Source organism: Tyto alba, unplaced genomic scaffold, assembly GCF_018691265.1.
Source record: "Tyto alba isolate M040663 unplaced genomic scaffold, T.alba_DEE_v4.0 Super-Scaffold_27, whole genome shotgun sequence".
Taxonomy (NCBI): Eukaryota; Metazoa; Chordata; class Aves; order Strigiformes; family Tytonidae; genus Tyto; species Tyto alba.
In genome coordinates, this window is record NW_024881301.1 from 20256717 (window position 1) to 20268745 (window position 12029).

A 12029-nucleotide genomic window follows, 5' to 3' on the forward strand; every position below is an offset into this window, starting at 1 on the left:
TTCTGCTTTCATTGTAGTGTACACTATCCTTTTTTTTTTTTTAAATAAAATACATGTTTCATTTTAACAACATTGATGAGCATTGTAATTTTTTTAGGGCTGAATCCTGAAAGATGCTGAGGACCAATATTGCCTGTATTTTTCAGTGAGCATAAGCGCCTTCTCTGACATTCTCAGGAGTCTGATCATTATACTGGTATATAGCAGATGGACATGACAGAGGGTGAGCTTTGGCAGCACCGTAAGGCAGATATCAGCTTTACTATGACCATCTCCAAGGGAGAGACAAGCACTCCAACAGAACTTCAAGCTGCTACTTCCAGTTTATTTTGGGGGTCCTTTTTTTAGGTGCCTGTTACTGTGGTATTTCTAACAGTAACAGATAAACAGTTGCTCAAAATATGACTGGTGTCTTAACTGAATATTTGTGAAGTATTATGTATTTATATAGTTCACTTGAGTGTTTGTACTTTTTGCGGTTAAACTGAATTACTGTTCTTAGTTTGACAATATTAATAGTGTACAGTACTAAGTCTAAAAAATTTTCTACACGGGCTGTTATTTTGATTCAAGAATAAGTATAATGATTATTTCTGATTTAAATAAATGAAGAAGCAGTATATTTTGTATGGGATTCATCACAGACTTTGAATAAGTAGGAAATTCTAATGCAAAAGAATTTCGGAATGAGATTGCAACATTTTAAAGACCAGAAATTAAAACTTACTGTCATATCATGGATCTCTGTGGATAAAAGAAACATGAAATCCTTTTTCTATTCAGTTTTCTTTTTTTTTTTTTTTTTCAGAAATATCACTAGAAACATTTATTTGAAATACATAAAATTAATTATATATGTATTCTGACTTTTATGCATGAAAACTACACTGCTTCCACAAAAGCTGTGTTTAAGTCAGAATCTGTGTGTATTTTCAAAAAGTTATAAACTTGAACAACTCAATTCCCTTTTCTAGAAACAGTTCATAAGGTGAGATGAGAGTTGGTAAGATATCCTTACAAAAATCATTCACAGAAGCTCCTATAGAATCTAGGAACTGTGTAGAAAAGATTAATGTAATCTCTGTTGGGAATCTGTGCACTTCAGTTTTGCTAAATTAAAGACTTTTGCTTAATTTCTGTCTGTCGCTGACTACTAACAAGAAAAATAAGATTATAAGACTTTTGCAAATGTAAAAATTGTTCATTTTCAGATGTTTCTGGTTCAGATGTATTGCCCAGTTAACCTGCAACAGCACTGGGAGCCTTCATGCAAAGGACAATATTTATGCAAAACATAAGAGGATGCAAAAATTGGGCAGAGAGTAAAAAATTAGTAATGACTACTCATTTTCTGTTATAACACTGGGGTTTATTTGAACAAGTAGTAGGGAATAAATTGCTATATAACTTACTCCTTTTTTTTCATCACTTTTTAGGTCTAACTGTGCTGAAAATATCCGTAAACACATCTTGCATACAGGAAAGCATGAAGGAGTCAAAATGTATAACTGTCCTAAATGTGACTATGGAACTAATATTCCTGTGGAGTTCCGTAACCACTTGAAAGAACTACACCCAGACATTGAAAACCCTGATCTGGCATACTTGCATGCTGGTAAGGTTATTCTTCCCTTTGCTTACAAATGCTTCTCTTTTCTATATGAGCAGGCTTAACTTATTGCAGTAACAAAGCTCGCTGTTATGTTATTATCATTTATTCTGAAGAAGAACATGATTTTAAAATGGGCTTAGTCTCTTCAGGTTTTCACAAGGGGTGAAGGTTATGCATTAAGCACTGAAATCTGTTCATGTTTCACAAGCAAAGCCTGCAGTTCAACACATAAACATCAGAAGTGTGTACTATTTAGATGCCCCATTTTGAAATCCAGCTGAACTTTTATAGGCAAATATTTTTGCAACGTTCGTATTAAGACCCTATGTCCACCCTGTTTCCCCCAGAAGAGAAAAACAATATTCCTTAGGAAATAGAGTGGCAAATCCATGTACCGCTTTAAAAATTCTTGGATTTCATTACAAAAAAGCAGACAGTGTTTAACATTAAGAGATAGTGCAGCTGAGATCAATCAATAACTTAAATGTATTTTTGAAGCTTTGCATTAGAGAGCACACGCATGGAAGACATGGAAGGCACTGGAGGAATGCGAAACAAAAGCATTGCTTTGTAAACAGGAATTACAAGAAAAAAGTTGGGGTTTTTCCTATTTAAGAACAAGATTTATTTTTTTTTTTTTAGAGATTCTACAGTTCAAGCATGAGGTTAGAAGAAATAATACAAAATTAGGCTGGAGATTGAATTAAATGTGATCTTAACTCGGGAGAGGCAGATAACTTAGACATCACTGGACGGGAAGACAAGTCAGAGCAGTGGGAAAAAAGAACAGATGGCAAGAAGAAAGAGTTGGGGAATCCAGAGGAAGAAGAAGCTATGTGGGCCAAATTTTCCCTAAGATGCAAATTAATCTTCCATTGAAGTATTGCTATTAATACTGCTGTGTCACATTTGAATCTTCTTCTGTAAGGAACTAATATCATTTTTGAGACCCTCATACCCATGAAAAAACATTACCTAGAGAGCTTTCATTCAGCTCTGTATAGTGTGTATACTCACGTTATTTTAAAACCTCTCAGTCTTCTCAAACTGACTGCTTGCTTTCCTGACTAGAGGCAGTGTATTATTTGTACCATATATTTCTATTTGCCAAGTATTCCACTTCATTTTGGAACCAATCATCATGTCATGTCAGCATATGGTGGATAATATCTGGATGTACAAACAAAATGCCAGTTGGCAGGATACCAATTTCAAAATAGGTCAGAAAACTGATCACATTTCACCATAGTTCTCACTACAGTGAATGAATATTCAACTTGGATCATAAATCTGCATACTGTTGGATTGTACTACAATAATCCCATTTAAAATAATATGAAAAATTAAAATGCTTTCAATAGACAGATACACAGACATAACACAGCTACCTATAACACTGATTGAATCACTAACATTTTTCCAAGATTACAAAATCTATGTAAGTTTTCACATTACTTGTTCAAGACTATATCTAGGTTAATGAATTGCTCATTGCAGCATGCTGTGGTTAAAGCTATTTAACACATAGCAACATAGGAAAACTGTCATCAATGTCTTGTACACTAACGTATCTATTTTCTATACATTCATTCTTATACTGTAGAAATCCCCTTGCACTAAACAGGGTACTGTACGAACATATTAGTACTAGCAAGAACTGGTTGTCACCTAATTATTACCTAGTTAGCCTAGAATTGGTGTACAACAAAAGTGTTAAAATATTCTTTGTATAATCCCATGGCTAGAAGGACGATGCTGTATTTTCCTTTCAGGAAAAAACACTTAAGGTGGGACCTAGGTGATAATTGTGGATTCACATCAGAGTTAAATTAAAGGGGGTTTCACTTGCTCTTTTCAATCTATTGCTGACTGCTGGACATCCGAGAGTTAAAGATTTTAGAGAAGTTTTTTAGAGGAATGAGAGGATAACTCCCATGCCCTTGCTAACATCCCTTATCAAAATAAGATTTGTTCTGTGTCTGGTTCACGGTTACTGATGACTTATTGGTCACTGGCTGCACCCACAGAGAATCCACAACGTGACATAGAACCCTTTAGGATGATAGGAGTATGAAAGTGTCATACACAATCGATTTTTTTTTAACTTAAACATATTTGTCTGTCTTTTGTGTTCTAATATTGCTTTGTAACGGGAAAACCAGCCCCTTAGCTTCTTTGAGCAGAATAGAAATAGAATAAGTCTCATCACTGGCAAAGAGACAGATGCCACTCCAGACACACTGCAGGACCAATCAGAAACTCCTTCACCGCATCCCACCAAGAATGGAGCTGTGGGGTACCTTTAGTTGGGAGTGAAAATCAAGTCTGTTTCTCATCTGTGAAACTAAGATCATCAGTTGGATTGCTAATTCAAAGTTAATGTTCTTTATAATTTAATGATCTAATACTATTTTCTGGTTAGCTTTCTTTGGCAACTACTATACTGCTTTATGGAGTCAGTGAGAGTAAGGAGCCTGAAGAAGCATTACTAAGGAAGAGGTTGTGGAAGGTGGAAGATGCAACAACTTAGCTTCTACTTGAGTAAGGGTGATACTGTAATTGATAGGTGATAGCACTTTCTGTTCTGCATCTTTGCAATCCTGTATAATGTGAGGAATTGATACATGGAAATGCAACAAAACCCAGTCTTCAGACTTTCTTTCCTCTTTTTGCTATAGGCTCTGTCACAGAGGGAGATATTTAACTATACAACTATATTCCCTATAAACCTTATGAAGTACCATTGTATATTTTAAAACAATAACAATCTAGAGAATACTTTTGTCTTTAACTTTTAAAGTGTACTGTGTTTGAACAGCAGGCCTTTAATACACACAAGCCAACAGAGATATATGCATCTGCACATAAAATTATGGACTGAAGTTGCTAGATTACACTTCAAATACCAGTTTCTGCATTTAGGCTCTAATTTTTATAGAAATCTTCAAATCTGTTTTTGAAACGTCATTGGACATTTTTCTGTAAGAGCTCTATGCCTGTTTCTTGATAATCTCCAGACCATTTTCTCAAGGTCTGTCTTGAAATTGAAATTTTGTTTAAAAAAACCTGGAAATACAGTGATTGCTGATTATCCACAGTATGAATTAATTTTCTCTAAAGATACTGATAGTTTTTATAGCTGTTCTAGAACAGAAGTGGGCTTACTAGCAAGCTTAGGAATGGTGCAGTTAATATTTTAGTCATGGAAATTTGGTTCCAATGGAAGCTATTCATATTGTTCTTGTTATCAATGCGCAAATCTGAAAATTTGTCACTACAAATGGAAAATTAATACAATAAGTGAGTGAACTGTCATATCATGTTGATGACTAACACTTTAGTGATTTTTTTTTTTTTTTAATGAGATTATTTGATAAAGAAAATTTTTCTGAGCTGCTCGCTGTGGACTTGTCTGTGTGGCAAGCCTCAAAGTAAGCTGAAGAAATCTTTAGATTGATTCTTGTATGCAGTGCATTTCCAAGAATCTTGGATATGTTTGTTCTTCCAACTGACACTACATCTCAATACTGAGTTGAACTGATCCTGAATACATTGACATGTGTGGCAGGGGAAGGGCCTGTACCTGTGGTAGAACTTGAAAGGGATCAGTACTCCAGATGTCTTTCTCAGTGCTCTGTCTGCTTTGGAGCAGCATCACTTGGCAGTGTAATTTAAGTTTGAACTAAATGTTCATCATTTAGGAGCTCTTGTGTTATAAACATTATGGTACCACTATGATGCATTATTTATATCCAAAGAACGTAATATCTATGGCTTGACATCTCCATTATTCCAATAGCTGCGGAGACCATGGCATCTCACTATGTGCATAGTATTCTTCTGTGGATATTAAACTGGCCATAAGGCAAAAAATCTCTTCAGAGAGAAGAGAAGCAGTTTGCTCATTATTGTTTTCATGATCATGTTGAAAGTTATGTGATGGTACTGTTTTTTTCTCTATCATTATTTCTGTGCTGCACTGTTAAAAGTGAACATGATGCCCAAGAATAAGAACTACTCTAGGAAACCAGAATAAACCCAGTTTTTCACTGAGCGATTGATGTAGTGGTCATGCTTTCTGTCTGAGTTTCCCCATGTGCAAAACAGGTGCAATGCCTACGTAATTCAAGTCACAAAGCTATTGCTTGAAAATGACTTCACAACAGTCAACTGTGTGATTAGGGAACTGGTTAAGTCATGGAACAGAAAATCTGGAGGTGTTTTACTTAATCTAGAATTAGCAGTCATACAAAATCTTTCTTGGAAGTCTTTCCTTTTTAAAAAAATCAGGGAAGGCAGCTCATTTAATTGTACTCTTTGATAAGTCTGTTTTTTATTTGAAAGTGATACTCTCAGAGCGTCTGCCACCCTGGGCCCTGCAAGTAGGAGTAGAGGATCACTTGTTCTTTTGGTTCCTGACAGAATTAAAAGTGTGAGCCGCTTCCTCTCACTGCATAGGTGTGTTTCAGGGATGCTTGGAAGTGCAGCTTTGTGTGCCTCCATGAAAATTATAGGTGCCTCCAGGGTTGGGCATCCACAGAACAAAGATCGTGATGATCGTGTTTTGGCAGTTGGCTGCCTGCGTGGTGATTGAACACACAGCGTTCTTGAGAGTTACATAATTCATGACCAAAATGATAGATAGGTACTTGATTATAGTGTATGAGTTGCTTCACAGGGAGAAAATATCAGACATGAGCTACTCTTAATCTAGATGAGAAAAGCCTGTGAAAAATCAGTTACTGAAAGCGTAGTCAGACAAATTGAAATGAGAAACAAGATGCAAACATAAATATGAGGTCTATTGATCTCTGGCAGCAATTAGTAGAAGAAATTATCCATGTTCTGTTCCTTTGAGCCTTGAAAAGACTGGATGAATGTCTTTCTAGAAGACAGGTTTTAGAAGGGCCTAATATTGCTGGGTTCCCTGCAAAACTTAAGTGTTACTTAAGGGGCTTTGATATACCAGAAGTCAGACTATTATCTAATAGTCCTTTCTGCTCTTAAATCTTAAAGCAGTGTTAATCTACAGCCTGTTGGTAAGGGTTGTGTTTATGAATCTAAAGCTCTTGGGTGTTAGGATAGTAAAGGGATAGCTGAGGAGACACAGAAGTCCCGCAAAGTGTTCTTTCTCATAGAGATGACATTTCCATTATCAGCACTAAATTCTTACTCTCTTTGAGCCTGAAGTACCTGTGCCTGAGTACCACTTGCCTAAAATAAGTTTCTTTCTGGTGTGTTGTTAAATACTTAATAAAATGTGTTGGAACATACATCTGTTTATTTAAGGTGTTTGAAGAATACTTAAAAATTCTGCTCTTTTGGTTGGCAGTTCTCTTACTGTGTTATTGGCTCCTGAGATCTGAAATCAATGAAAAAACAGTTCAAATAATCATTTCTTCATTAAGCCAGACTTACATCCTGCCTTTTTTTTTTTTTTTTTTAGAATAGAGCAACACAGTTAGAGGATGTTTTAGTTCTTTCCAGAGAGCAGTGAAAAGGAGAAAAGTTTACCACAAAGTCTCTTTTATGCATGTTTGAAAATTATTTTTCCAAACTTTAAATGCACATTTCAAAAGGCTGTGGTCTCCACACATTTCTCTTCCAGTTTCTTTAGCTTTGGAGAAACAAGGCTGTACTAGCAATCCTCAACGTGATTACATCATCAACACGAGACAAAATTGTGATCCTATCGGTTGTAACAGTTGCAATATTCATGAATGGAATTCTGAAAGTTCAAATAGTTAATCCCAAATAAAATTGTGATCTTTATCACACTTGACAGCTACATTTATCAAATTATTAAGAGAAAAAATTGATTGCTAAAAGTTATGGTGTGATCTATTACGTGATTTTATCAAGTTATAACTGTATTGCCAAGTGGAAACTGCAGACTTATTCAGAATGTGAATTGGACACACATAACCTGATAATATAGCAATTATACTAGTATTCTAGTGCTTTTCTACTTTTAAATTTATCTTCTTTTCTTCTTATTTCTTTTCTATCCTCTGATTCTTTAGTAGAAAATACGAAGTTGAAAAAAATAAATAAAAATAAAATAATAGAAACTTATTTACTCATACTCTCTGAATTCATCAAACTACAAAAATGTAAAATCAGTGAATGCTGTTTATCAATAAAATAATGGAAATACAAGTCAATTGAGTACCTATGCAAGCTTGTAATTCATACCTTAATTAAAGCCTCCAAAGAACGGATATAGAGTTTTGTTTGCAAGCATATTTAACTTTTTTTTCTTGGAATACTCATGTTCTTAGTCTTTATTAGTGTTTTAAATAAAATACTTTAAATGTTGTAATTTGGAAGAATATTAAAAATCTGTCATTGCTAGATATAGGCAAATCAGGTAGAAGCTTTTACAGTAGCAGAACATTGCTTGGGTTTTTAGTCAGATAAAACATTATTTTTGATGGCTGGTATACTTAAAAAAAAATAAAAAAGGCAGCAGCAGCTCTGCTTCAAACAGGTTTGCTCTTGTCATAGTTATTAGTACCAGTCTTTCAATAGCATGTCATGTTGATTGGCAGACACTCCCTTTCCTCTTTTGTGAAGAATAATAGTTTTAGTGTGTGCTTGAAATAAAAACCTAGTATAAATGATTTTCTGTTTGTAAAGGAGAAAGCTAGGTTCCTTATAACCTATGTAGATTACGTATTATTGTGTTTCAGTAAAAATTAATCTGTTTTAAAAAAAACTTAAAACCTATGTCATTTCATTATTTTTATAACTGTCTTTTATTAGAAGGCTTTGTATGCCTAGCAGAGCTTCCACAGCCAGTATCTTTATCTGGGTGGTCATGACAGTAGAGTTGGTTCTTTCCAGGTAGCAAGTAAAGTAGGAAAAAAACAAACCTAAGGTAGTGAAAGTATTTTTTTTCTTTTTTTTTCTAGTATGTAGCTCTTGCTGCTGCAGTTGAAGAGCTTAGGGACTGCTTTCATAGTCCCTTGGTTGCTTTTCCTGAACAGTCAGCATATATTGCTGCTTAGTAACATGAAAGAAGGTGTTGAAATATTTTTATGCAGATATTACATCATCTAATATGCAAAACCCACCACTATTAACATTAGTTATATTCTGTAAGTGGACAGTATCCTCAGATAAGAGTGAAGGCCATGAATTTTACTAAAGAAAAAACATTCAGAGTATAGTTTTAAAGGAAAAGGAAAATATTGCCTAGACCAAAGTTGGGAACACCTCTTAATACCTCTGATCAGTACAAGTATAATGTCTCTCATGTTGTGCACCATTTTTCCATCAGCTAGTTGGCGATAAGCTGCTGGGCCATCGCACAAGTGGTTTTCATATTGTGTGTAGCACCAATGGCATTTGTAGTCACAATCCTGCATTCTGTTCAATGCCTTTCTGCCCACGGCCCACTGCCCTGGGGGTTCCCTAGTTGTCATCATTCCTTTCTGAAGAACTAGCCGAGCTGGTCACAAGGCAGCTCATTTTCTGTGGGGTGGGCTTTTACTCCTGGGCAGTTTGAATCTCTTTGCCTGTGTCTAAACGTTTAATCTGGGTGTTGGCTTGCACCTGCTTTCCTGCCGTTCCTCCCTGTGGCGTCCTGGTTTCCAGTGCGGGGAACCATTCAGCTCACCTGGAAAGGGGCTCTGCCACACTGACCGATACAGAAAACCTCATCAGTTTTGAAATTTTTTGTTGAGCCCTAATGCCCACCTTGTATCTGCCCTCAAAACACCCTCGGGCGGGCATCTGCTTTGCAAATTCCTTGCATGGCGTTGGTAGCCACATGCTGGATCGCTGCTGGTGTTCACAAAGACTTGCCTCTGCAAGGATGTCACATTCACCGATAAATAGAAGATAATGGTGTTACTTCATTACACTAATAGATAAAATATCCTTCATGAGGAACGAGACATGTTATTGCCTATTTGGTGCTAAAAATAGGGTATCCTAACATAAAACTTATAAAACAAGGCTGAAATCTACAGAAGTAGAAGAAAGCCCTTAAGACACAACAGCCATCTAGAAAGACAAAAATACTTAATTCTGCTAGAAAATATGTATGCATGTTAGTATGTGGTAAATATGAGTAATAAAAGGAAATATTAGTATCCAAATATCAAATATATAAAGCATAAATATTTTATCTTTTATAGGATATATAAAATATATTTCTATTGTATAAATATTTTAAATAGTTTTATATTACTACTATATAATCAAATACTTTCTAAAATTTTATTTCTATGAAGATATCTAAGTATCTATAAATAAACATAACATAAATAATAAATACCACAATGGTGGTATCCCAATTATGAACAAATTATTTCATTAACTGAAGATTTAAACTAACAGTACTTTCAAGACCTGGGGGCACTATATTTCAGTATAACCATGTAGCAGAGTGTATTTTGCCTACATACTGCCACCGCCTCTTGGCCTCTTTCACTGTGGCTGTACATTATTTAGAGGACACTTTAAATTTTCTCTTCCTGTGAGATGCTACCGACATCTCAACAGCCTCCACTGAAAGAGTGTACTCTTGATGCATAACTGAAATTATTAACATTTGTAAATCTGTTTTGATTTGCTTGCAAGTCATTGTATGAATTTTCAATTTTTTTAAAAATTACACAAAAGCATTATTTGCTTGTTACACAAAATTTGGTTACTACACAAAATGCTACAAATAATAACAAATAATTCCAGAATCAGAAAAGTATGGAAACAAATGTGGGTAATGTTAGGTATGGAAGGATTGAGTCAAGTGTTAGTTGTGTGCTCAGTGCTTTACTACTCCAGGTCATGAGTGAGGAGAAGAGCCCTCAGCAATAATTGCTCCAATGAATCACAAATCATTGGCATTCCATGCTGATTTTTAAAATTTCTTTTGGGCTTTCTTTTTGTTTGCCTTCACTGATCCAATGTATGCTGCACTGACTTTCCATTAATTTCTTGATGTGGCATCTTGGATCTTGACCTTTTGTAAGTAGGATGCCTTGTCTGTCTGATACACGTGTTCTTTTGTACTTCTAATTTCTATTTTACTTCCAATAGTTCTTCATAATTTTTCACATCTTTTCATTTACCAGATCTTTGGTACCTTTCAAATGCTAAATGCTCTCCCATATATCCTTAGTAACCATGCTGGATTTTTCTGTCCTTTTTAATATTTAGGTTTTATTGGATGAATGTAGATTGCACCTTCTCTAACTGTGCCTTAAATAATTGCCACTTAAGGGAATTAAGAAGTACAAGGGAAGGAAAATGCTGACCCATAGACTAAGCAGAAGGAAAAAACGTTCCCACTGGGTCCAATTTCCTAAGAAGGACCATCAGGATAGTGACTAGAACCTGAAATTATGGGCTGAATGACCTCTAAAAAATTATCAGTTCAAAGAGGAGCTTGTCTATAACTGTTTGCACTAAAGGAAATGAAGGTAGGTAGAAGTCTCACAGAAGAAAGATTGCTTCACTTGGTGAACATATAGGAGCATAATATGAGACTACATCTCATATAAATACATCGCATGCCAACTGTCTATAATTCTTATATCATTTCAAAAAAACATGGAGGCAGATATCGGATCTCTCAACTCCCAGCAGGCCAGTTAGTGGGGAACCCCTTTTCTAAATGGGAAGATAGAAAGTACATCTTCTGAATTTAAGATATTTTATGCAAGTTTGCATTTATTGGAAAGAATGCATGCTCATCAATAGCTAATGTCAAAGAAATGGTTTGTACTGAAGAAATCACTGAAGATTTAATACAGATGTTTTCATTCTCTGAGTCATTACAGAATGATTTTCCTGTAATATTCTCTAATAGTAAAAAGGGACCTTAAAGTGAGGTCAATTTTCATATAAATCACATAGGAACCTGAGTATTAATGAAAACTTTGGGCTTCAGATGATACAAATCACTGGTTCAGCCTCCACATGACTGGATGAAAGGCACTGCTGGATTAAAGGGGTGCACTTCCAGTGGCTCGGGAGTGGGAAGTACAGGAGGTGTCCAACATCCAGAGGCAAAGTTGCTGGACAGGTTTCTGCAGTGTAGTTGAAAGGACTTCTCAGGTATTTGAAGGAGAAGATCAGTGACTGTGTGTCACAGTCCCTGCTTAAATAACATTTCAGAAACTTCGATTATTGTTGCTGGAAGAGTTTTTCATTAGTGGTCGTTGTACTGTAGTTAAAGGAAAGACTAGGTTGCTACATAGTGTTTGGGTATATAATGTACAATGTACTTACAGAAAAGGCATTAAGATAACTACCATATTACACTCTAAACTATGTCCCTATCTCTTTTATACCTTGCCAAAATGGTACTTCTTATTCAACATCTAGGAAGTAATAGCAGATAACAGTTCTCAGAACACAGTTTATAGAAGATTTAAAAGAATTGATCTGCTTTGAAGTAAGAGTA

At 35.4% G+C, this 12029-nt stretch overlaps 1 protein-coding gene across 2 annotated transcripts in view; it reads left to right on the plus strand.

Moving 5' to 3' along the window:
* ZNF407 (zinc finger protein 407) overlaps window positions 1-12029 on the plus strand; it is a 353237-nt gene that overhangs the window by 250236 nt on the left and 90972 nt on the right. For both annotated transcript variants that reach the window (XM_042798036.1, XM_042798037.1), the window contains one exon: window positions 1437-1615. In XM_042798036.1, coding sequence (XP_042653970.1) covers window positions 1437-1615 — 179 coding nt within the window. The remainder of the gene's footprint in view (window positions 1-1436; window positions 1616-12029) is intronic.